This window comes from Moschus berezovskii, chromosome 18 (assembly GCF_049115385.1).
Source record: "Moschus berezovskii isolate FMDL1 chromosome 18, NW_MosBer_1.0, whole genome shotgun sequence".
NCBI lineage: Eukaryota > Metazoa > Chordata > Mammalia > Artiodactyla > Moschidae > Moschus > Moschus berezovskii.
In genome coordinates this window covers 13217095-13242698 of record NC_142477.1, presented here as the reverse complement: position 1 = coordinate 13242698, position 25604 = coordinate 13217095, and the positions used below count along the sequence as shown (strand labels likewise).

At 45.7% G+C, this 25604-nt stretch overlaps 1 protein-coding gene across 1 annotated transcript in view; it reads left to right on the top strand.

Annotated features, from left to right (window-relative positions):
• SEMA5A (semaphorin 5A) overlaps nt 1-25604 on the top strand; it is a 569574-nt gene that overhangs the window by 375608 nt on the left and 168362 nt on the right. The window contains exons 9-10 of the mRNA XM_055422270.2: nt 19217-19502; nt 24981-25116. Of these exons, the coding sequence (XP_055278245.2) occupies nt 19217-19502; nt 24981-25116 (422 nt within the window). The remainder of the gene's footprint in view (nt 1-19216; nt 19503-24980; nt 25117-25604) is intronic.

Genomic DNA, 25604 nt, shown 5'->3' with positions numbered 1-25604 from the left:
CAACCACAAACATTGCATTTAGACTTTGCTGCCAGCAAAGTAAAAAGTAATTAGGAGCACAGTGTCTTTCTTTTCCCACAAGTGGCACCCTGAAGAATATCTTGGAAAAATCATTCAAATTATAGCATGAGTTATAAGCACTGTTTCTTTCTATGTATTTCCAGGCAGAATCAGGTACTCAGATTCTGTTAACCCTTTGGGTGGACTCTCTTCCATCTGAGAGTCAGGTGAGGGCCTAAGTAAGGACAGCCACTGTGGGCGTGTGTGTCCTAAATCATAGATGATGCTGTCCAACAGTGGACATTGCAAATAAGCACAGATAAATATAGTGAAGCCACCACCTGGCTCCCAGTGTCATCATAACGCGCATGGCACTGAATGGCCTGCCTTCCTCAGAGAGCGGTGCCCTGCTCCACCAGGAGGACTCCTGGGCAGAGAGCCCTGAGGGTCCCAGGTTCTTGTGTGTTCCCTGTTCATTCCCTCTCTGTGTTCTCTTGGGGGCATTTTCTTCTGTTGAACTCTGAGATTTCATTTTTACCTCTGGTTGGCCCTGGTTTTCTGCTCTGATTGCTCCTCCATCCAGCATGGATTCTGGTCTCTGACCCCCACTTAGCTCTGCTTCCATTTCCCCACGGAGCCTGGACATTTATTCTCACTGACCTAACTGGAGTCCACACTTGGCACCTGTTTGCACTTAGACCCGATGCCCTGTCTCTTTTCTTTCTTTCAAGCGCTGGAGTGATTTTCTTCCTTTACTGGAAGTTGCAGTTTTACCTGTTGTCCCTTCTTTTTTGCCATATCCTTAAATTTCTCACGCTCTGGTGATAACCACCATCTCTTAATAAAAATGCTTAGATATCCTCCTTTGTCAGTGAGACAAAAATAAAGAAACACCATGAAACTGAAAGCACGCTTAGTTCTGCGTGTCCAAGAAGACTCCCACTCCCTGTGTGAGATTGCTGTGTGTGTGCTCAGTCGCTTCAGTTGTGTCCAACTCTTTGCGACCCTGTTGTGTGATATTAGGGACCCATTAAATGATGCTTTTATATTCTTCTTCTAAGTTTTCAACTGATGGAGGATCAAGGCCCAGGAGTTAATAAATGACCGTCTGAGAGTTGGATTTGTTTGTGATAGAGCTGAGCAAATGTACTGGAAACTCTCAGAGCTGGTACCTTGAGAAGATGCAGACCATGAGCTGCTGAATGAAGAGGCGCAGCCTTCCACGTGGGGTCGGCAGGCAGCTTCCTCAGCATCAGGCTCCCATCTAGGGAAGTAAAAACCCCGGGTTTTAGTTGAAGATGCAGTTTCCATAAAGTACAATGACAAGGTATATTACTTGCAGATCCCAGAACCCGGGCACCAGGAGCCGGGGGAGGGCAGCCCTCCACCCCAGGTCACCAGCAGGTGGCAGAAAGGGGGGTAACGTGAACTTGCAAGGTCCTTTGGGCAGAGGTCATTACCTTTTCTTGGGCTCAGTGATCATTTTGAAAGGTAAGCGATGGAGACTTTGGAGGTGGAAAGACCTGCCGGTCAACCAGTGCTCACCCCTCAGGGAGCTGTCTCAGTTCGTGATTTCCTCATCTGCGAACTGGAGATAACTAGGCACTGGATCTGGAGGTTCTGAGAATAAAATGAGACCATGTAGACATAATAAATATTAGTAGCAAATAGCTGATTATAAATAGATATAATGACTGCGAACTCCCGGATGCCTGATACAGTATCTGACTTTAGTGCCAGAGAGTAAATACTTGTTGGCTGAGTGCACCTGGGGCTGTGGTTCCTGATTACTGACACCTACCCGCCTCCTGTTTGCTGTCTCTCCTGACACTGACCGTCTGCCTCTGAGCTTTCCCCACCCCAGGCTGGCCTCTCCTGGCTGTCCTGTCTTGCTGCAGCCACATCCAAGTCCCCCAGGTACATTCCTGTCACTGCCCAATCCCCAGGTGTCAATAAGACCCAAGGTCCCTGGGAGGCCATCACTCAGCTAACAGCTGCTCACATATGATGATAAGCAGAGCTCCCGTCTTTGTTTTGGACATTCCCCCCCCCGCTTTTTTTTTTGGCTAACATTTCTCTGTTGAGGAAGGAAAATTTTATCAGCAGGGGAGGTGTGGAGGATAGTACCTCTGAACCATGGTCAGTACAATTTTTGATTTCAGATCCACTGTTGTGATTAAATTATCTGTAGGATAATTTGCCTGTCCACGGAGGGAATATCTTTCCATGATTGGATTAATTAAGTCATAGAGGGGACATGCAGAGCATGACATGTACAGCAGTCACATACAGTTTTCATTTGCCTCTGCCAGTCCTGTGCCAGGCGTCTGCCTTCTCAGCCTCCAGCCAGTCAACAGCCAGGTAACAACCAACTTCATCTCCTCAGGCCACACCATTAGTGGCAGTTTGGACAGTGCAGGTGTTTGTTTCATTTGTTTCCTAGCATTGCTGGAACAAAGTACCACAAACTGGGTAGCTTCAAGCAGAAATGTGACTTCTCCGAGTTATGGGGGTGAGAAGTCCAAGACCAAGCTGGTGGTGGCCCGTGCTCTTTATGGAGACTCAGGGGAGGACCCCCCTCACCTCGGTAGTTCTCAGCGTCCCTTGGCTGGTGGCAGCATCGCTCCGGTCTTGCCTCTGTTCACGTGGCTTCTCCCCGTGGCCCTCTGTCCTCATTTGGCCGTCTTTATTTCTTCATATGAGAACACCGATCATATTGGATTAGAAAGAGAAAGTAAAAGCCTCTCAGTCGTGCCCAACTCTTTGCAACCCCATGGACCATACAGTCCATGGCATTCTCCAGGCCAGAATCCTGGAGTGGGTAGATTTTTCCTTCTCCAGGGGATCTTCCCCAACCCAGGGATCAATCCCAGGTCTCCTGCATTGCAGGCAGATTCTTTACCAGATGAGCCACAAAGGAAACCCAAGAATACTGGAGTGGGTAGCCTATCCCTTCACCGGTGGATCTTCCCGACCCAGGGATCGAACCAGGGTTTCCTGCATTGCAGGTGGATTCTTTACCAACTGAGCTATCAGGGAAGTCTATTGGATTAGGGGCCCATCTTTTTCCAGTATGGCTTCACCTTTACTAATTATATCAGTCATGACCTTATTTCCAAGTAAGGTCACATTTATAGATACCAGCATATCTTTGTGTGGGGGGGGGCGTACAATGCGACCCGTAACAGTGCCCTAAACAGGAAATACTCAGATGCTGAAATCTGAAACTTTGGCGTTCCATTTTCCAGTGACACTCTATTCTGAGCGGCCACTGAATCCTCTGGCCACTCAGTGCCATCATCTCAGTGGTATCCTCCTGCTTTCTTGTTCCCAACAGGCATCAGAAGTCATCGAGGAGGGCTCAGGGGACAGTCCTTGCCCAGGGCTGAGCTCCTTCCATGCTCCAGAGCACTGGTATGGAGAGTCTGTCCACTTAAGCCTCTGCTTTATCCGCTGTGCATCTGTCCTCTATCCCACATCTCTGGGGAAGGGGTCCCTCCCTCCTAGGCAGGATTCTGATGCAGATTTCTTCTCTCATATTCTCTCTCTGAATTCCTCCCTCAATGGGCTGTAGAGAAACCCTGGCAACAATGAGCACTCTGACCCTCCAGGTGAAGCGAAGTGCAAAGGATGCTCTTCAGGACGAGGGAACATGTAGATAGAACACGACAAGTCATGACCCTTCAGAGACCCCAGTCTCTGGGGACCCCCTGTGCTTCAGGGGTCCTCTTCTCGGCGAAGGGTGGCACCAAGATGACCAGGGTGACATCCTGCCAGCCTACAGAGAGCCCTGAGGGAGGACTGCGAAGCCTCACCCTTCCATGTTGTTGTTCAGCCCCGCAATCATGTCTGACTCTTTGCCACCCCGTGGACTGCAGCCTGCCAGGCTTCCGGGTCCTTCACCGTCTCCCGGAGCCTGCTCATGCTCATGTCCATTGAGTCGCTGATGCGTCCAACCATCTCATCCACTCTCGTCCCTTCTCTCCTGCCTGCAGTCTTTCCCAGCATCAGAGTCTCTTCCAGTGAGTCGTCTCTTGGTATCAAAGGACTGGAGCTTCACAGTCCTTCCAGTGAATATCCAGGGTTGGTTTCCCTTAGGATGGACCAGTTGGATCTCCTTGCTGCCCCTCCCAGAGACCCAGCATCCCTTCGTGGTATAGTTCCAACAACCTGCACTGAGCAAGCTAAGTGCCCTGGGTCTAATACCAGAGTTCCAGGCATGATGTCTTATGACACCACCAACATTGAGACTGTCCACCAATGGGTAGCCTCCCGCCTGCGCCTTTGCAAGACCCACATGGTGGCCACGCCAGCGGCTATCAGCAGGGGCTGACAAGGAGAGGAGGGCCAGGATGGCTGTGGAAGCTTCCTCAAGTTTCCTCTTTCCTCCCTGTGTTATCTGGCTTTTCCTGCTCTTCAGCCCTGAGTCCTCTCGTCTGCCCACAAGCCCTCTAGGTGTCCTTTCAGGAGGAGTGTGCAACTCCCTGTGTGTGACTCTGCCCTCCTCAACGGACTCCTTCCCACACGCTATTTATGCTGTTCTGACTTCCCCTGAGTTTTGCCTCCTCCCTTATTCCTATTATTCTGTAGCTCCAGTCACAGTTTTAGTTTCCCTGAGAATCAGTGGGTCCCGTTCATTTCTTCCTTGTGATCGATGTGCAGGGTTGTGTTCACCCCACGACACTGGAGCTCATGGTCCTTCTCCTGCTCAAGACCCTCGCAAGTCCCTGTTTCACCTGCAGAGAAGGCGAACGCGCCATTGGCCGGCCACCGCTTCCTCCCTGTCCTCACTCCTGCCCACCCCTTGCTCCTTTTGCTTTAACCTCTTATATGCTGCGCGCTGGCCCTGGCCCTTCCTCTCTTCCAGGGATCAGCATTATCTATAAAGGACCAGAGAGGACATACTTTATTGTTGCATCCATTTGGCCTTTGTTGCAGCTTTTCAATGCTGCCATTGTAGCGTGAAAGGAGACATGGCCATTGTGTACATCTATGCTGTGTGACTGCAGCCAGGAAATGAAAAGACGCTTGCTCCTTGGACGGAAAGTTATGACCAACCCAGACAGTATATTAAAAAGCAGAGACATTACTTTGTCAACAAAGGTCCGTCTAGTCAAGGCTATGGTTTTTCCAGTGGTCTTGTATGGATGTGAGAGTTGGACTGTGAAAAAGGCTGAGCACCAAAGAATTGATGGTTTTGAACTGTGATGTTGGAGAAGACTCTTGAGAGTCCCTTGGACTGCAAGGAGATCCAACCAGTCCATCCTAAAGGAGATCAGTCCTGGGTGTTCATTGGAAGGACTGATGCTAAAGCTGAAACTCCAATACTTTGGCCACCTCATGCGACGAGTTGACTCACTGGAAAAGACCCTGATGCTGGGAGGGATTGGGGGCGGGAGAAGAAGGGGACGACAGAGAATGAGATGGCTGGATGGTCATGAGTTTGAGGGAACTCCGGGAATTGGTGATGGACAGGGCGGCCTGACGTGCTGTGATTCATGGGGTCGCAGAGAGTCGGACACGACTGAGCGACTGAACTGAACTGAGGAAGCACCCAGTGCATCGTTTTTAATAGATGAGTTAATAGATGCGTGGTTTGCACCTTGGTCCCCCTCCACGAGTGTCTGAATCTTCCTTGCGGGCGCCATTTAGATGGGGTCAGTTTTTGTGCACTCAGCATTTCGTGTAATGCCTGAAATACAGTTGAGGCTCCATCCATATTTTTGAATGAGTTTGAGATAAGCACATTTCATAAGCAGCAGAAATATGAATTTTGTTGTTAACAAAGGGAACATGTCGTTGTTAGTTATAACCCAGAATTTAAAACATGGAGATTTGTATGTTTGAAATGGATGCAGGTCCGGACATTTAAAGAGTCTTCCTTTGCCATCTCATTTCAACTCCCACTTTAAGCCATTATGTATTTTGTCAGTTATCAAAGGCAGCATGATCGATTGGATAATGTTCTGGCAGAATTTGAAGCATTGAGTTATATGTTTGGTCGTATAAGTTTCAAAATCAGATTTTTTCTCTGTGCCAAAATCACTTTTAAAGCAAATTTGTGTGTTTAGAGAAATACCTTAACAGCCTTAGTGCATTAAAATACTAATCGTTAATAACCCTTATTAAATGATTACTGTAAAGCAGGATAATAAATGTTTCATAGTTGATGCTTAAAATAAAGAAGCTGTAAAACTTGGATTTAAGAAACGTAATCAAATCAGGGAAATAGTCAACCCATGAATAGGGGGGAAAATAGCATATCCAAATTAATGTTGTACAAATTGAGTTTTTGGTTCTGAGGGAACTGCTTGCTTGTACATGGACTGAAACCTCAGTGAGAATATGAAAAAAGAATCTATCAGTGAGCTTTATGAACTCAGCGTGGACATCTCCCAGGGTGTAATCTCTCTGGGACGCAGCTCCCTGCTTCTTTTCCTTCTTGGGGACAGCATCTGTTTCTCTCCTGGGTTCTCCCACGATTTCTGCAGCTCCCCCATTTTTGACCACACTGTGAAGGAAAACACACTTGAAATCCGTAGTATCGTTTTTATGAGCTATTGTGTTTCTAGTTTAGAAAACTCTTTCTGTAACCATCTCAAGCTCTCCTGGTTTGAAATACTTTATTGACGTTACCCACCTATTAAATAGACTCTTTGAGGTCTTTAAAATACAATGATTAACCTCCTAGTGATTAAAGATAATTTACTTGGAGAGAGAAAAATCCCTTCTGTGCTTAACTCTAAGGAGGAATTGTTTCTGTTTATCGTGAAGACAGGTGCTTTGTGGAATTTGGCACTTCTTCCCAGGAGCAGACACCACTTCTTGGGGATACAGACGTGGCTGGGATAGGGTGACCCTGTTGGGTTCCATCCTGGGGACAGTGAGATCACTTTTGGCACAATCTATACAGTGCAGTCCCCAAAGGTGTAAATCATCTGAGTTAGGCTCTTCCTGTACAGATGAGATTTGCTAAAGCAGAAAATTTATGAGTGGAAGCAGAGTTCACAGAACAAGAAAAGCATAGACAAGTAGGGCCTGAAAATGGAGTCTGTTTGTTTTAGGAGATCTGTAGTTTTTATCAAGGAAAATAAGCTTGGTAAAACCCAGAACAAAAGACATGGATGTATAGTCTGCAGCCTAGTTTTGTGATTTTATCAGACAGCATCTGGGCAGATGCTTAAAAGGGATGGACTTGTGAACAATGGACTCTGTTCAGCAGTGCAGCTGAAAGACTATAAACGCTGACCACTGACTCATGAAGGATCAACTTGTTAGGGTGATGGCATGAGGATTTAGAGCTTGGGAGCAAAGTCATGTGACATAAGACACAGCATGACCAAATGCCATTTTCTAGTTTTCAGGCTTAATCAAGCCTATCAGAAGGCATTGTGGGCAGATGGTCTACCTTGAGGGGGATGGATGTATCTTGGAAATAGTGTTGTAAACCAATTCTGATTATCTTTATAAAGTCAGAAAAGAGTTTAAATAAATAGCCTCCCTGCATATCATCTGCCTGTCTGTGCACCTGCTGGAGTCTCTGGTACATCCAATTATTATTCCATGCACAAGGAGCAGTGACGATGACTATTTATAACTTGTAAGGTAGATGGGAGGCTCCCTTTATGTGTCTTCTGGAAATCTCTGCACAACGCACCCCCACCCCAAGGGAGATGGCACTGTCCCCAATTAGAGATAAGCAAGCTGGGTCAGAGGAATCAACCTCCTGAACCAGGGCCACATGGCTGATGCATGTGTGAGCTAGTAATTGAAGACAGATCCTCCTTCCTCTGTAGGCTCCCAGCCTCCCCTTTGATTAATCGACTTCTTGGGAAACGCCACCATCATGAGCTGCCCCCATCTCTCTCCAGATGTCCAGATTTTTATGCACAAGCTGCCATGGTAGAGCAATGTGGAGACCGTGGACATGGCGGCCGGTGTTTTCTGGATTGGTGAAAACCTGAGAAAGGAGGTGGAATGAGCTGGGGTTATTAAACCCAAGGCAGAAATGTCTGTAGGATTATTTAGCACAGCCCTTTATACGTGCAGAAGTCTGGCAGGTGACAGGAAGGAACCAATTCTTGTGGGACTCTCTGAAAATAGTGGTGTGTTCTGTCCTGGTCCTTGAGCACTGAGTTCCTTAACGTTGGGCAATCACAGAATCCCTTCAGGCGAGTATTGCAGGGTCTCTACTTGCGAATAAGGCATTTTGTCACCAAACTCAAGTTTGACCACTTGCCCCTCAAGAATCCAATCCTGAGAGAGACAGGTATTGAGTAAAAGGAAAGATAGCTTTATCGAGGAGGTCAGCAGTCCTGGGGAGAAGATGGACTCATGTCCCAAGGAACAACTCCCCACTCCCCATGTTTTGCTTGGAGATGTTATAGGAAAAAGAAGAGAGGGTTGCCGTGTATATGGTCAGCTCAAGGACCTTCTGCTGACTGGTGGGTGTCGAGGTAACCTGGAGTCAACATAACTGACCCTCTTGTTCCAACCGGTCTGGGGTCTCTGTGCTTGTGGGCAACATACAGTTAACTTCTCCCACTTGGCAGGGGTTTCAGTATCTGCAAGACAGCTCAGAGGATATATCTGAGACTATTTTCTCTAGCCCTGGAGGAGGAACTAAAGGTCTTTGACTTTGCCTAATGGCTAAACTTTTAATTTGTCTGCTTAACTCTTTTCCTTTGCTTCTGCGTCTTCTCATTTCTCTGATTAAGCTTATTTTTTGGCTTTTTTTCTTTTTTTTTTTACTGACAAGAGGCAGGCAGAGGACATGTGAGTGGAGGGCCTGTTCTGGAAGACCCTATAGGATCCTGCTCAGTTACATTTTGGACTTCAGTTTACATGTTTCCAGAGAGAATACTTGAATCCCACCCTTTCTCCCCCCACCAAGACCAGAGGCACCAACTGTATACACTAAGACATGTAGAGACCTGCATTAAAAAAAAAAAAAATCTGCACAAAGAAGATGTGGCCCATTATAGAGAACACACATACTATTTAGAAATTTGTTAGTACTTATGTAACTACTCAGGACAATGCTTTGATGTTCATTGTTCAGAAATCATAGCAGTCTCCTGATGACAGTCCTGGGTCACTCCTGACATGACTATTAACATTGTTCCTCTCTCTCAAAAGATCTCCAGTTCAGATCATAAATCATGCTGTCATCCTGTTTATCAGATACTCAATTGTCTGTGTTTCAGTAAATTTGCCTTCATAATACTCTACTAAACTTCTTGTTTTCCGTCGGTCAATGACCTCTCACTTTTTTCCTTCCCTGATATACATCGGATGGTGTTATCTCCATGTTTTATATTCTCTCTTGCCCTGGTCTAGATCAACTCAAAACACAAAGACTAAAGCATCTTACGAGTTTATTAATTCTCACTAAATAACGTTGGAACCTAGTATCTCTTCCAATCAACTTTTGCATGTTTTCTTCTTAGTGTTTAAAAATATTTTACAGGCCCTAAAATATTCCTAAGATCTTTGGATTAAAGTTAATGCTCCAATTTAAAAACTCCTTAGGTTTTACAATCCTGGAGGTTAAATGATTGATTCCTAAAAGAAGTAACTTGTATATTTAAGATATTAATCAAGAAAAAATGAACATGGTCAATAGAAGCTTGTAGCTTTGAAAATGTGAGAAATATGTAATCATGAAATTACTTACACCTAGTCGAGCCCAGGGCTGTATGATTTAGTGAGATCATATAGGGGACTAGAAAGGCTGTCAGGCTTTGTGCTTTGAATAGAGTGAGCAAGCAGGATACAACAGGATGTCTCTGGCCCTGTGAGCTAGAACAGGAAGACAATAGCCAGTTGGTGGAGCTCCTCTAGACTCTGAGAGAGGGAGGGAACTGGGTGAGAGTTTGTGCTCCTAGAGTCCGTGCTGGTGAACAGGCAGTTGTTCTCATTCGGGAAGAGACAGCACGTATCTCTGTGCTACACGTTGCTCCTGCTCGAATCAGAAAATATATGTAAATAACACACTTTCAACAGGTCGCATTCCCCATGAAGAAGAAAGGAATCAAATTTGCTGGAACCACAATTCTAGTTCTTCTATGATGTTTTAGCAATGACTTTCTTCCTGCCGGTTCTCAGTGAGTGAAGGACCTGGGGTTCTGAGGCTCATGTTGTGATGTCAGTGGTCACGAAGGACATACTGGGACCACATCCCACCCCAACCTTCGCCTGACGACCACCACACACACAGGAATTTGTGGCATCAGCTTTCTCTGCAACTCCTCAGTGCCTCCCCAGTGGCCCCTGAATTGCAGATTTCTCTCTGTGGATCTCTCTCTTGGCCTGGCCTCCTGCACCAACACTAGCTCCCTTCCATCCTTGGTCACCCTTAGGGTCTTCTCCTGGGCTGCTTTCCATCCTGGGTGTGGCTTGGGGCCCAGTCCCAGCCTCAGCATCCACCCTTTCCCTGCTCCCCTCCCTCTGATTCCTGAATTCACCTCGATGCCCTTGGACCCCAGTGTCCTCCTCCTCATTGTGCAGACTCGTTGGTCTGTGTCTTGTTGCTTGGTTCACACTGGCCTTGAAGGTGTGGGTGGTGGGATGCCCAGGGCCCAGGACAGTGGGACAGCCCATAGCAGGTGGTAAGGAAGTGCCTGAGGATAGAGGCTCTTTAGTTGGAGTGCAAGGTTCAATCTCTAACATAGACCCTCCACCATGTTTGGTTCCAGATCTGCTGAAAGGAACGCACATCTACATTTGATATACAGAATGCAAATATTATGAAGTATGATAACTTGTTAAATAAATAAGAGCTTCCCAGGGTGACGCTAGTGGTAAAGAATCGATCTGCCAGTGCAAGAGATGCGAGAGTCATGGATTCTATCCCTGAGTCAGGAAGATCCTCTAGAGTAGGAAATGGCAACCCACTCAAGTATTCTTGCCTGGAGAATCCCATGGGCAGAGAAACATGGTGGGCTACAGTCCATAGGGTTGCAAAGAGTCAGCCAGGAGTGAGTGCGAGCACACACAAGTAAATATTGATGATATGTTTAATAACATGTCTGTTGCTCTTAATTTATATTTTGTATATTTTACTATTGATTTATATATTTATTATTTATATAATATTTATACAGATATATAAATATGCATATATGTAAATGGTGATCTATAGGCTGATGATTAGCAGCCAAGTGATGGGCACCTGGCAGGCATCACCGTTGACTTTTCACAATGATACCGTTGTTGTTGTTCAGGCACTAAGTCATGTCCACCACAGTGATACTAAGTATTGGGTATTGTTATCACCATACTGAGGGGCTTCCCAGGTGGCTCAGTGGGTAAAGAATCTTCCTGCAATGCAGGAGATGCAGGCAGATGAGAGTTTGATCCCCAGGTTGGGAAGATCCCCTGGAGGAGGGCATGGCAACCCACTGCAGTATTCTTGCCTGGAAAATCCCATGGACAGAGGAGACTGGTGGGCTACAGTCCAGAGGGTCACAAAGAATCAGACACGACTGAAGCGGCTGAGCACACATTCTAAATGGGGGAAACTGAGAACTTGTGCTGTTACATAATCTGGCCAAGTTCTTACTGCCAGTAGGTGGAAGTATTGAGCCATATATACATACACCTCAATCCTATACTTACGTATGTCACATACTCAAAACATACACACACAAACATGTACATCTCTCCATCTATCTGTGTCTAATGATCTATCGATCTATCTCTCCAGTCTTTTCCTAGAAATCCTAAGGAAAGAATTTTGGTATGTCAATGTCTTTTAAAACACTTTTTACTTAATTAAATTTTAGTTTAGTTATCCAATCTTGATAAACACATAGATGAAATTAACTTTACTTTAGAACTGTCTGCTGCACATTTCCATGTAGCTGTGATAGGGAAACAATCTTCAAAATAAAGAGAGGACCTAAAAATCTAGGAATATGCACAGAAATGGTTTAGATGGTAACTGATATAAAAAAATTATGCAACTGAAACCTCTGTCTCACTGAATGTCATGTCTAAATATTGTTTCCACTAGCTCCTTTATTTTGTGGAGTGGCTGACTACTTTAAGAACTCAGCCTGGCTTTATTTATGTTTCTCAGATTCTGATCACCTTTAATATATACGTGTTTGATTACTCATCATCATTATGTGAAGTTCTACTTTTGTTCAGTCACTAAGTTGTGTCCAACTCTTTGCAACCCCATGGACTTCAGCAAGCCTGGCTCCTCTGTCTTCCACCATCTCCAGGAATTTGCTCAAATTCATGTCCATTGAGTCAGTGATGCTATCTAACCATCTCCCGCTGTTGTCCCCTTCTCCTCTTGCCCTCAATCTTTCCCAGCATCAGGGTCTTTTCCAATGAGTCGACTCTTTGCATCAGGTGGCCAAAGTATTGGAGCTTCAGCCTCAGCATCAGTCTTTCCAATGAATATTCAGAGTTGATTTCCTTAGAGTTGAGTGGTTTGATCTCCCTGCATCCAACGGACTCTCAAGAGTCTTCTCCAGCATCACAATTCCAAAGCATCAGTTCTTCAGGAGGTCTACTAAATACAAATTATTCAAAAGGAAAGCAAAAGGAAATCATGAAATAAAAATAATAACCTTCATTTATTCAGAGGGTATTTTGTATCAGCCTTTTTATTCCCCAGGCTGAATAGTTGTTCAGGATGAAGGAACATTCTGGATGTCAGTGGTTCAGCCCAGGGTTTTAAGCCTGCTAGACATTTGCTAGTCTGCCTTTCCCTTTGATTGCAAAAATGTAAAAACTTTGATAGATTTTGATTCTCGTAAGATTTTTGTAGAGTTGGAAAATCAGAATTCCTTCCTGTCTTTAATGTCCATTCTCATTGGTTTAGACAAATATCTTTATATCAATAGCCTCTCAGTGTCCGTTCAGACATTAGATTGGACCGCTGAACCTGGCGCCCTCCAGACGGGTGCAGTAGGCCGTGGAACCGAGAGAAGACGTAGTGGAAGGATCCATCTGGCTGTTTCGAGTTGGGTTGTACATAGAAACCCCTCAAAAATGCTGATGCTTTTGCCCTTCGTACAACTTGTTTACTTATGGGTCCCTACTCAGTGTTCCCATCTTCATGGCCACTATTATGTCAGTAAATGTGCAAAATAAAAGTGCTTATGTCATGAAACATAATTCCTTTTATAACATATTTTGTAGAATACTCTGTAATCTGTTACTCAATATGTTTTACAAACAGGAGGAAAGAAACCAGCTTCTCCATGCTTATATTTGATAATAAGCTGACAAATACTTGTGTCTGTTTTTATTCTGAATTAGCAAAACTTCTCTTCATTTGTAGCTTGATAATGATGACGAATAAAAGACCTCTCTTTCATGCACCCACGTTCACTGTAGACAGGAAGGCCACTGACTGATTTCTGACTTGTTCAGTTCACTCAGGAGTGACAGATATTAGCTTGTGGTGAATCACATTTTAACAAGAGACAGGACTTAAATAATGGAAGGGAAACAATGCATTTTATTATCCCGTCAGGTGAGATTCAAGCATTGCCTCCCTCCAGATTTCTATCTATAAAGGCAGGAGCTCCTTGGCTTCCTATTTAACGCTATCACTGCTTTTCCACTATCTTTGACAAAGGAACAGGGTGCTGGCAGAGTTTTAAAAGGCTCTGGAACTTCCTGATATGACAATAGGTCACCCATCGGAACCCATCATCCCCCTGAAGGACCACTGTGAGGCTGCAGGATGTATTTCCAACCGCAGCTTAGCTCCTTGACTAAAATATCTGTAAGATGTGGTGGGTTAGAGAAACACACGTATGACGTTGTTGACTTTGTCATTCTGCTAAGTCATGTCTGACTCTCTGCGGCCCCACAGACTGTAGCCCACCAGACTCCTCTGTCCTCCACTATCTCCCCAAGTTTGCTCAAATTCATGTCCAATACTGCCTTCCAGGCACAAATTCTTCCCTTGTTTTTGCAGTAGGAAAGAAATCTATTTGCACATTTCTATCTAAAAATCTCTATGTCACCCTATCATAAAATGGGTTAGAGTGGTGTGGAGAGATATTGGAGGTTCTCCAGGGAAAGAGGAACCTGTGGGCGAATCTGCTAGGCGTGACTCAGTACTCCTCCTTTATGAGAAATCTGGGTGAGATTGTTCAGTGGGGTGGATGATGAACACGGATAGAGGCTCTCGCGGTCCCTGGTGGATGCGCCTGTGCCCTGGTGGCCGCCACTGGAAGCATCTTCTCTAGAATTGGGGCAAACGCTTCCCACATTAGTCTTGTTGAATGAGCCCGGGACTGTTGACTCCTTCCTCCCACTCTTCTTTCTGTGGCATCCTTGATGTCTCTGATAGCTGCAGAGTAAAGATTTATCTGAGCATCCCTCTTCCCCTCTGGTCTGTTCTCAGACCCTCCTCATATTGGTCCTGAGTGAAACCCAGCCACCCCTGTGGTTTCTGAAACGTTGCCTGGAATTCCCAGGCCTGTTCTTCAGTGTTGTTGCAGTAACGGATGGTTCTCTCGCAGCCCGTTCTTTTTCAGTGTGATGTAATGGTCCATGTACGGGCTTTGTGGTCAGACCATCTAGACGCAGGACGTAGCCCCCACCTGGATGCTGGTTGTGTGAACTTGGTCGGGGTCCTCTAGGCTCTAGTGTCTTCATTATGAAACTGGAGGAGTAACACAAGCATCTCCTTCTATGATTCTGTGAGTTTCCTGAGCTTATGAAAGAGAAGCACCTAGCCCAGAGCCTTACACAAGAGTTTAGCACTCAAAAGAGATTTTAGAGTTTTTAATCTCAATAGAGATTGGACTTCCCTGGTGGCTCAGCTGGTAAAGAATCCTCCTTCAATGCAGCAGGCCTGGGTTGGGAAGATCCCCTGGAGAAGGGAAAGGCTACTCACTCCAGTATTCTGGCCTGGAGAATTCCACGGACTGTATAGTCCATGAGGTCGCAGAGTCAGACACGACTGAGTGACTTTCACTTCACTTCAGAGATTTTTAAATTACAGACTAACCTTGAGCTGGAAGACACCAGGGCAAATCTTTTTTATGTTTTCAGCTCCTTGATTTCCTGCTCAAGGCTTCTTGGATGCTACAGATATTTCCTTTGTGGTTTTCATGCTGTGTGTCCCGAGTTACCGGCAGAAGTAGGTAGTCGTGAGGGTGCTTGATAAAGCTTGTGGACTCTGTCTCACCCCTCATCCACCCGTGCTGGGAGCTATAGCTAGACACACCTACATCTTTCTTCCATTTCTTCATTTTCCATAAGGTCTGTTGGCGATGACGGTGGTTTTTTGTTTGTCTCCATTTCACTGAGCAAACTGCAGTCTGGTTATCTGAGCCTGGGTGCAGAACCTGCTCTGCAGAGGTTTAACCTTCTCTTCAGAATGAGGCATACAGGTGAATATTAGCTTTAGAAACTCAACAGAGTCTTATAATTGTTTCATATATTTGCTTTTGGGGGTCTGCTTCAGTGAGTAATTCTCTCTGGGAGACACACAGTGAACACGGATTCAAAACTCCCCCACTATTATGCTTTTCTTTTCAAAAACACAGGTCAGAGGTGCCTCCCTGCCTGTTTCTGTGGGCATCTTTCCAGGGTATTAAAGCAGACTGTACAGTAAATATGTCTGACTTCCATCTCATATATTTTAATGCAAGCCAGGGTGTTTTTTTATATATCTGTTTCGAGTTAAAGCAAATGATCAGACACTGTGTGTAACAGTTGATAAATTAAAGTCAGTTCTTATTGAAAGCTCTATTATTAATGCTTAGTGCACGTAAAACTGCTTAAGAACAGCATCATGAGTTAAGAGAGAAGCACATGACATACTCAGCGTACAGTAGAGCGTTTTACACTTTCAGAGTGTGAGAAAGTGAAAGTGTTAGTCGCCTAGCTGTTTCCGACTCTGTGACCCATGGACTGTAGCCCAACAGGCTCTTCTGTCTGTGGAATTCTCCAGGCCAGAATACTGGAGTGGGTTGCCAGTCCTTTATCTAGGGGAACTTCCCAACCCAGGTATCCAACCCCGGTCTCCTGCATTGCAAGGTCGATTCTTTACCATCTGAGCCACCAGGGAAGCTGTGAAGTTGAATGAATTTGAAACATGTGGTGATGACATCAGCTAGTGGTTGAAATTCAGTTGAATTTGATTGAAAGCTGGCAGCAGCCTTTCAGGACAGAATAGTACTCAGCGCCTCTTCAGGTCGGTCTCAGAATCAGTGTCTGCATTTCAGATCTCAGTTCAATTCAGGTCAGTCGCTCAGTCGTGTCCGACTCTCCGCGACCCCATGAATCACAGCATGAACTCCCGGAGTTCACTCAAACTCATGTCCACAGAGTCCATGATGCCATCCAGCCATCTCACTCTCTGTCTTCCCCGTCTCCTCCTGCCCTCAATCCCTCCCAGCGTCAGAGTCTTTTCCAGTGAGTCAACTCGTCGCATGAGGTGGCCAAAGTATTGGGAGTTTCAGCTTTAGCATTAGTCCTTCCAATGAACACCCAGGACTGATCTCCTTTAGGATGGACTGGTTGGATCTCCTTGCAGTCCAAGGGACTCTCAAGAGTCTTCTGCAACACCGCAGTTCAAAAGCATCAATTCTTCGTGAGCCCAAAACAGGCCCAATGCTTAACATTAATGGATCATCTTGAAGCCAAACCTATTTTTAGTTGTCCTGCTGATAACATGTCTGTTGGTACAACATGATTGGATCTGACAAAGTACAAGGCCAATTGAATTGTCTCCAAAGCCAATTGTCCCTGAAATATGTCCTGTGGATACAGTTGTGTGTATTTTTCCATTAATTTTGAAGGATACTTTCCTATTATCTTAATTGCACCATAAATTAAGACACTTGCTGATTGAGTATAAAACTCTCAGCAATAGAGAAAAGCATAAGAATCAAACCTGGTTATTACAGTTTTTAAAGATAAGTGTTAGGGCACACCTGTGTCTGACAGGGGCCTCCCAGGTAGTGCTAGTGGTAAAGAACCTGCCTGCCAATGCAGGAGACTTCAGAGATGTTGGTTCGATCCCTGGGTTGGGAAGATCCCCTGCAAAAGAAAATGGCAACCTGCTCCAGTATTCTAGCCTGGGAAATCCTTGGACAGAGGAGCCTGGCGTGCTACAGTCCATGGGGTCACACAGAGTTGGACACAACTGAGGTAACTTTGCACGGCATGGCACGGTGTCTGAAAGGGTGTCATCTTTATTATCAATAGACTCAAACAGCAAGTTATGAAGATAACACTTTCAGTGCTGTGTACGAAGTTCTGTTGACAATCTATAATAAATTCCTAAATGCCTAATAAGTGTGGTGATTAAGTAAAGGTCTGCCTTAATTTGTCGTTTCTAAGTCCATAATTTTGATCTAATCTTGAGCTCAGAAAGGCAATGACTCCATCTCAATACCCATGCCTCCTCTAAACGAATTCCCCAGAAATGAAGAAATAAGAAGGTGGGAGGGGGGTTCGGGAGAGGGAACTCATGTACACCCGGGGTGGATTCATGTCAATGTATGGCAAAACCAACCAATATAATATTGTAAAATAATTAGCCTCCAATAAAAATTGAAAAAAATTTAAAAAAAAGAAAGAATTGATTTTCACATTTCGTGGTCACCATAGTCACAGGAATGGCTAGAGCTGAGTCAGGACACTAACCTTATAGTTTCAATTTTCACAAGTGAAAAACATTTTTTAAGTCCTTACTGAAAGCACATAATTTATGCCAAAGTCATACTCTAGGATATAAGTAAAATCAAAGAATTTTGTTGTCTTCTACACAAACAAGCATGATATTAATTCTATACCTCTATATTCTGAGTCACATTTCAGGTTTTTAATATTTTTCTCCCACTTTTTTTCCAAATTCATATAGCTTTTATTATGGTATATTATAGTAATTGTTCTATTTTATTATTATTGCTAAGAATCTCTGTGTCTAATTTTTTTCTTTCTTTTTGATTTTTTTATCCTTTACTTTTTTATAGTAGGTCCTTGCAGGCCATCTGTTTTAAATATAGCATCGTGTACATGTCAGTCCCAAACTCCCAATCAATCCCTCCCCTAACCCTTCCCTTCCGGTAACCATAAGTTCATTCTCTAAGTCTGTGAGTCTGTTTCTGTTCTGTAAATAAGTTCATCTCCCACTGTTTCTGAAGGTTATTAAGAATATACAAATAAAGTCCTCTGTCCCTGGGTTTTCCCAGGTAAGAACACTGGAGTGGGTTGCCATTTCCTACTCTGGAAGATCTTCTCAACCTAGGGATCAAACCTGGGTTTCCTACATTGCAGGCTGATTCTTCTGAGCAATCAGAGAAGCCTCGTTATGTACCTAAGTGCTATATTAACTCGGGATGCTTATGTGTGGAATCACACTGGCTATTTCCTGTCACTTAGAACTCATGTGGGCTTCCATGGTGGCTCAGACAGTAAAGAATCCACCTGCCAATGTAGGAGACTTGAGTTTGACCCCTGGGCTGGGAAGATCCCCTGAAGAAGGAAATGGCAACCCACTCCAGTATGCTTGCCTGGAACGTCCCATGGACTGAGAAGCCTGGTGGGCTACGGACTGTGGGGTCGCAAAGAGTCGGACACGACTGAGCAGCCAAACAACAGAACTTGTGCACCAGCTCCAGTGGTGTAGATCATTAGGGTGCCCTTAGGGCCTCATGTTCCTTCTATAAGAACACAGTGTTATCCACACAAAACCAAGTCTCCCTGGAATAAATACCGAGCAGGCAAGACGCAAAGGAGTAGCTTATGGATGTTTAGGCTTTTCTTCTCTCTTGCTTTTTTTTTAATCAACTTTTTATTTTACATTGGAGCATAGTTTTGGGGATTCCCTCGTGGCTCAGCAGGTAAAAAAAAATCTACCTGCATTAGACCGCCTGCAATGCAGGGGACTCAGATTCAATCCCTGGGTCCAGGGGATCCACTCGAGAAGTATGTGGCAACCCACTCCAGTATTCTTATCTGGGAAATCCCTTGGACAGAAGAGCTTGGTGGGCGATGGTTCATGGGGGTCACAAAGAGTCGGACACGACTGAGCAACCAAACCAGCACCACTGTAGTTGATTTACAATATTGTGTTAGTTTCAGGCATACAGCAGAGTGATTCAGTGATACACGCGTCTCTTTCTCTTTCACATTTTTCCCCCGGTTAGGTTGTCACATAATATTGAGCAGAGTTTGCTGTGCTGTCCAGTAGGCTGAGCCCTTTCTTCTTTCCTATTATTTCTAGAACCAAACTTCGTGTCCTCTTACGACATCGGAAATTTCACCTACTTCTTCTTCCGAGAAAATGCCGTGGAGCATGACTGTGGGAAGACCGTATTCTCCAGAGCTGCCCGCGTGTGTAAGAACGACATCGGGGGCCGCTTCCTGCTGGAGGACACGTGGACCACGTTCATGAAGGCCCGCCTCAACTGCTCCCGCCCGGGTGAGGTGCCTTTCTACTACCATGAACTCCAGGGCACCTTCTTCCTGCCCGAGCTGGATCTGATCTACGGCATCTTCACCACCAATGTGTACGTAACTGCAAATCGTTCTTGTCCTGCTCTTCTGCTCCTTGTGAATGACTCTACAGTTCTCTGCCCTTTGAGCTTTACAAGTTGTTTTAATAGAAATGTTTCTTCTTTTCCTGGGCTAACAGCCAAGAAAAAATTTGAGTGTAAATTCAGTGCTACAGAAAGGGATGTGATTTCTGAGACGGGTGTTAGGAAGATAAAGCTGCTCAGAAAGTTTTGATCTAGCCTTCTGTCATGGTAGCCTCAAATTATTCTCTGTAAATTTTTCCTTCTGATTTACTAATGTGTTCTGGGCATGTTCTGAAATGCTAGAACATATTAAATGTCTTTTTTTTTTCATTTATTTTTAACTGGTGGTTAATTGCTTTACATTGTGTAGGTTTCTGCTATATATGTATTCCCTCCCTCCCCATCTTACTCTCTAGGTTTTTTTTTAACCCTATACATAAGTCATGCATCTTTGCATAATGAAACCAGTGTTGCCTGGAGTCTGATCTTTGGGATAATGTAACTTCTAACTGAACTGCACATGTAGGAAGAGCACATCAGTAGGCTTACCCTGTTGTATTCCATGACTAACTTAGACATTTCTAAAAGAATGATTCTACTTGTAAAGTATTTTTGGGGAAAAAAAATATAATGTTTTATTTCTTGCAGGGAGATACTGTTCCTTCAGAACTGACCCTATTTGTACTAAGTACAGGAGGTACAGTTTCCTGACTTGCACTCATTCTGGTGGAGTGTGGCAGGGCCCCGCACTTAATCCCTTTCTTAGCTGATGTGCTCAGACTCCATGAGATGAAACCCCCTGCAAGGAATCACAGAGACTCGAGCTCCACTTTCCTCCGCCTTCGTAGTGGGCATGGTGGTTCCACAGGGTGATTTCTGCTTTGCATCACCTTTGAAATCTCTCATCTGGTGACCTAATGGTTTGGACAAAAGCCAGATATCTGTGTCCAGGGTAAAGGATCTGAGTGAGGATGAGTTGCGAATGCCAATCATGGAGGGGCGATGGCCAAGTGTCCGGGTCTGTCCTGGAGAGACCTTCACCATCTCCCGGAGTTTGCGCAAACTCTTGCTTTTAGCACTGAGGCCTGCTGTGTCCTGGGAAACCTCTTGGTCTTGGGCGAAGCGGGACAGTCGGTCACTCTGCAGTGTCTCATTAGCTTCCCGAGCCTTGTTGACTTCTGTTTTCCTGTCCTCTGCATCCAAATGGTGCATGCTCAGTCACTCAGTAGTGTCCGACTTTTGCGACCCCATGGACTGTAGTCATGCATGCAGGCTCCTCTATCCCTGGGATTTTCCAGGCAAGAATATTGCCTTCTTCCTCCAGGGGATTTTCCTGACCCAGGAATCAAACCCAGGTCTCCTGTGTCTCCTGCATTGGCAGTGGGATTCTTTACGACTGAACCACTTGGGAAGGCTGCCCACAAATTGCATTTCTGAAGAATCACTTCATCTGCATCTTACTTCCTTGTTATTCTTCCCTCCCATTTTTCCTACTGCTGAGCTTAAGTGTTAACATTTGCTTTCTAACAAGTTTCTTCCGTGAGGAGTCTTCTTTCTGACGGAAAGTTAGAAAAACAAGACTAAAATGGATGACTCGCTACTCACTCCCACCCCACCAGGACCATCTTTGTTGTAAATCTGGTTTTCAACCCCAGAGGTTATTTTCTCTCCTTGATAAGTTTCTTTGGGGGAAAAAAATCAATGCATAGCTTCTGAAGTTGATTTGCTTTCCAAAACCTTATTTAAGAAATAGTGTAAGCTGCACAAGATGAATGTTCACTCGCTCTGTTGACATCAATTTTACACACAATGGGAGCTTGGCTTACTGAGCTGTTCACTCCCCTGGCTGAGGGCAAAAGTGAACAATTTAAAAAGTTACATGTGTGGGCCATTCCAGAAGGGTGAGTGGTCTGTTTCGATACTTGCAAAGATAAGTTTCAGACTATTCCAGAATATTTGCTTAGTGTTGAAGGTGCTCATCGTGTTGGAGACCTTATACCAACAGGAAGAGAATCACTGGACCTTCCTCGCGTGTCTCCAGTACCGATTCTCAGTGGGTCTTTGGAACTGCTTTCTGATCTCCCCGTTGCAAATCCCGGCATATGTCTCACCTCCGTTCCCTCTCCTGTCTCAGCCTGGCTCTTACTCTCTCAGGAAACGACTGCGTTCTTGGCAAGACATGCTCGAAATGGAGAGAAGATGACAGTTTGAGGTACTAGTTGTGTCCTGTCTCTGAACTGATGGCTGAAACTGCCCTAACTGAGCTTTCCAGTGCTTAGGCTCATAGGTTTAGTTGGTCTCCAGCACTGGGGAACAGGGATAAAGTTCAGTGTTCCAGCTCATTCTGTCCCAAGTTGTTCAGTTGCTAAATCATGTCCGACTCTCTGCGACCCCACAGACTGCAGCACGCCAGGCTTCCCTGTCCTTCACCATCTCCCGGAGTTTGCGCAAACTCATGTCCGTTGAGTTGGCGATGTCATCCAACCATCCCACCCTCTGTCACCCTCTTCTCATTCCGCTCTTACTCTTTCCCAGCATCAGGGTCTTTTTTAATGAGTCAACTCTTTGCATCAAATTGCCAAAGTATTGGAGCTTCAGCACCAGTCCTTCCAATGAATATTCAGGGTTGATTTCCTATAGGATGGACTGGTTGGATCTCCTTGCTGTCCAAGGAGCTCTCAAGAGTCTTCTCCAGCTAGAACTCAGTGGTTTTCTCAATCCTAGGGCATGGATTGGGCTGGAGGAAATAGTACATTCCTGCAATAGAGTCTCTGAAGGATTTGCCTGTTTGTTTGTTTGTTTTCTTACCCTGGAATCTAAAAGTGCTGGCTTTTTGATAATATAGTTGTGGGAGTAGGGAAGGGTTAAGGTTTTTATTTTTTTTTCCTTTGTTAAGAAACAAGGAGTTAAGAGAAACTTCTCTACTTTTCTACCAGTGGCTTCCAGCACATTCTAAGTTCCCATATTGTTGGACTCACCTAGCAGGGGGCAGGGGGTACCTCTACTGTTACATGCCTAGGCTCTGAACAGGGAGAGAAATAAAACAGAACATTAGATAAAGCAGTATTGTCCCCATGATAGAGGCCAGCTTGCAACACGTGGATGAAGGTCTGTTAGCCAAATGGATTTATCAGTACAGACCCAGCTTTCAGCAGACTTGTCCACAAGGTCATGGCAGACCAGACCTGGGCTGACCACCGCTGCCCACAGGGACCAACAGGGGAAGGTGAATGTGCACTTCTGGCTGGCAGGCCCATCCCAGGAAGAGGGGTGAAGAGCTGCTGGGGGAGGTCAGTCGCGTGCTTCCTCCTTACCCCTCTCAGTTTGCAGCAAGATGAAGGGTAGAGGAACGGCAGGAGAGTGTGTGTGTGTGTGTTGTGTGCACAGAACTCATAACCTGTACCATTGGGGCTCTGCTCTCCAGGAGGTGGGAAGAAGTGTCTACCAACACGTGTCAGGGATGCTCAGAATGACAGCCCCTGGGTCATCCAGGTTGACATCAGAGACCCTACCCAGTGCCCTTCAGAGTGAGTGAGTGCAGTTAACTGGGAAACAGATGCAGGCAGCGGGGGGATAAGTGTCTTCCCTTCCAGAGAAAGAGCAATAGCAATGGGGTCACAGGCAGAAACACCAGGGCCCCCTGCAAAGCAGGTGTAAATCCTGCTTTCTTTCCCCTCAGCCTGTGACATGGACTCAAGAACCTCCCTGCACCTTGGTCTGAACGTCTGTGAAGTCAGGCTGGCCTCAGGAGCTGGAGTTTCCCTGTGGTCCACAGTGAGGTCCCTGTCAGGCACTTAGCAGAGGGCTTGAAGAGGTGAACCCCTCACTGTCGCTGTGCCGGGACTGAGGCCTGGTCACCTGGTCCCCGGGTGGCATCCCTCCTGGGGGTCTAGCTGGCCGTCCTTGTTCTAACAGACTTGCCTTCTGGTTCTTGCTGAAGTCAGGTCACACGTCCAAAGGCTAATTCTACCTTAGACATTTCTGACGTATCTTCTTGTTTTCTGAGGGTAATGTGCAAAGAGTAAAATTAGCAATGAGTTCACGTTTATCATTTATCATTTTATCCGCCAGCAGTGGGGGTGAGTCTTCCCCCCAGACTCTCCTCTGTGGGGCTTCCAGAGGGAACAGGTGTACCTGCTCTCAAGGCTCCACCTTCCACGGGCTGTCTTTCGTTGCTGTCCACACAGAGCTGGGGTTCAGCCCAACTCCCCCATTTAGTGGCTGGGTGATTTGGGGCAACTGTCTCAGCCTCATCTTGTCAGTGAATGTCCCCTCCCCTATGGCATTGAAACATGTGTGTTGTCATGTGTAAAACGAATCACCAGTTCAGGGTCGATGCATGTTACAGGATGCTCGGGGCTGGTGTGCGGGGATGACCCAGAGGGAGGATAAAGGGAGGAGGGAGGTGGGAGGGAGGTTCAGGAGGGGGAACTCCTGAACCATACATGATTCTTGACTCCATACATGTCAATGTATGGCAAAACCAACCAATATAATATTGTAAAATAATTAGCCTCCAATAAAAAAAAAAAAAAGAAGCTTAGATGAATTGGAATTTCTAGATATCTACCACCTATTTGTGTTTTTCAGATGAACCAAGGATAAGGTAGACATTCACATTTTAGAGTTTCTTGTTTTTTCTTTGCCTTGGGAAATACAGTTGATAAGTAGACATACTATTGGCTAATAGCATAAATGTGAAATTTTAAAACCATAGCTGAACTCACAATGCAGATTTACTTAACCAAAAAAAAATATTGCAGCTTCCACTTAGTAAAAGGGCCCTGGACTCTAAGAGCCTCACATTGATAGCCTTCGGTCCTGCAAAGATTGAATTCTGAATTAAGGCTTCAAGAGGTCCTCTGTCAATGCTCTGTCAAATATTTGTCTTTGACCCTTTGAATTTAAAATACTTTTCACATATACATGTACATATACGTGAAGGATCTCTGACAGGCACTTGTTGCAGAATGCTTTCAGTTGCTTATTTTTTAAAGATAACAAATTTGGGGCTTTTACAGACAGAAGCAGCGGCAGCTCACCCGACTGCCAGCTAAAGTGCCCAGATTAGAGTGTGGGGAGAGAACCTTGCCAGGCTGATGGGAGGCCCATGCCCTGGAGGAGAAACTCTATTTCCTCCAGGAATTTTAAAGGCATAACATACAGCTCTTCAAAAGGTTCTATCACTCACTCCCGCCCCACCTGGGTGAATCCATCCTGTCCGTGGGATTACAAGCATCATAACTGCTAAATACTGTTGTTTCTAGACTGAAATGTTGGAGGAACAAAAACCCCAGAGGAACACCATTCACTGCTTCAGCCTCATCCGTGGGGTGTTTATTCCTGCTGATCTTGAGTGTTCCCCTTGAAAGTGCTTTCTGGGCACCCAGAATCTGTCGTGGGGAGCAGAGCTCACCTCCGGGGGTGCTCTCTGACCCGCCTTCTCCTTTTTCTTCCTCACCTCCCCAGGAATAGCATCGCCGCCTCGGCCGTGTGCGTCTTCAACCTCAGCGCCATCTCGCAGGCCTTTAACGGGCCCTTCAAGTACCAGGAGAACTCTCGGTCCGCCTGGCTGCCGTATCCTAACCCCAACCCCAACTTCCAGGTAATTCTGGGGACAAAGGGCCACTCCTTCGGTCATTCCCACCCCACCCCCACCCCACCCCCGCCACGGATGGCAGGCAGAAACCTTGTGCAGACAGACAGGCTGGGAACACTGAAACCCTGGTACTCGCCCAGTGCAGCTGTGAGCTGCCCCACCCCCGCCCCTTGTGGGACAGTCCCCCACTCAGCTTGTCTCGTGTAAATAGACCACAGCCTTTTGTGTCCTGAGGCGCCCGGCCTTCAAAGGGTCTTTTGTCAGCTGGGACGCCTGAGCTTGGACTGCAAAAGGCCAGCACAATGCAGCAGGTTGGGAATCCAGCTTCAATTAGTACTAATGATGGTGGGCTCTGTGCCCCCAGGAGCTCTGACTCCTAATGAATGACGCTGTAATGAACGTGGTCCAGGACACAGAGCAGTGGGGATGCACAAACAGAATTGAGCTCTAATTGGGTACGCGGTGAGATTTCCTGTTGGGATGAATGGATGTGA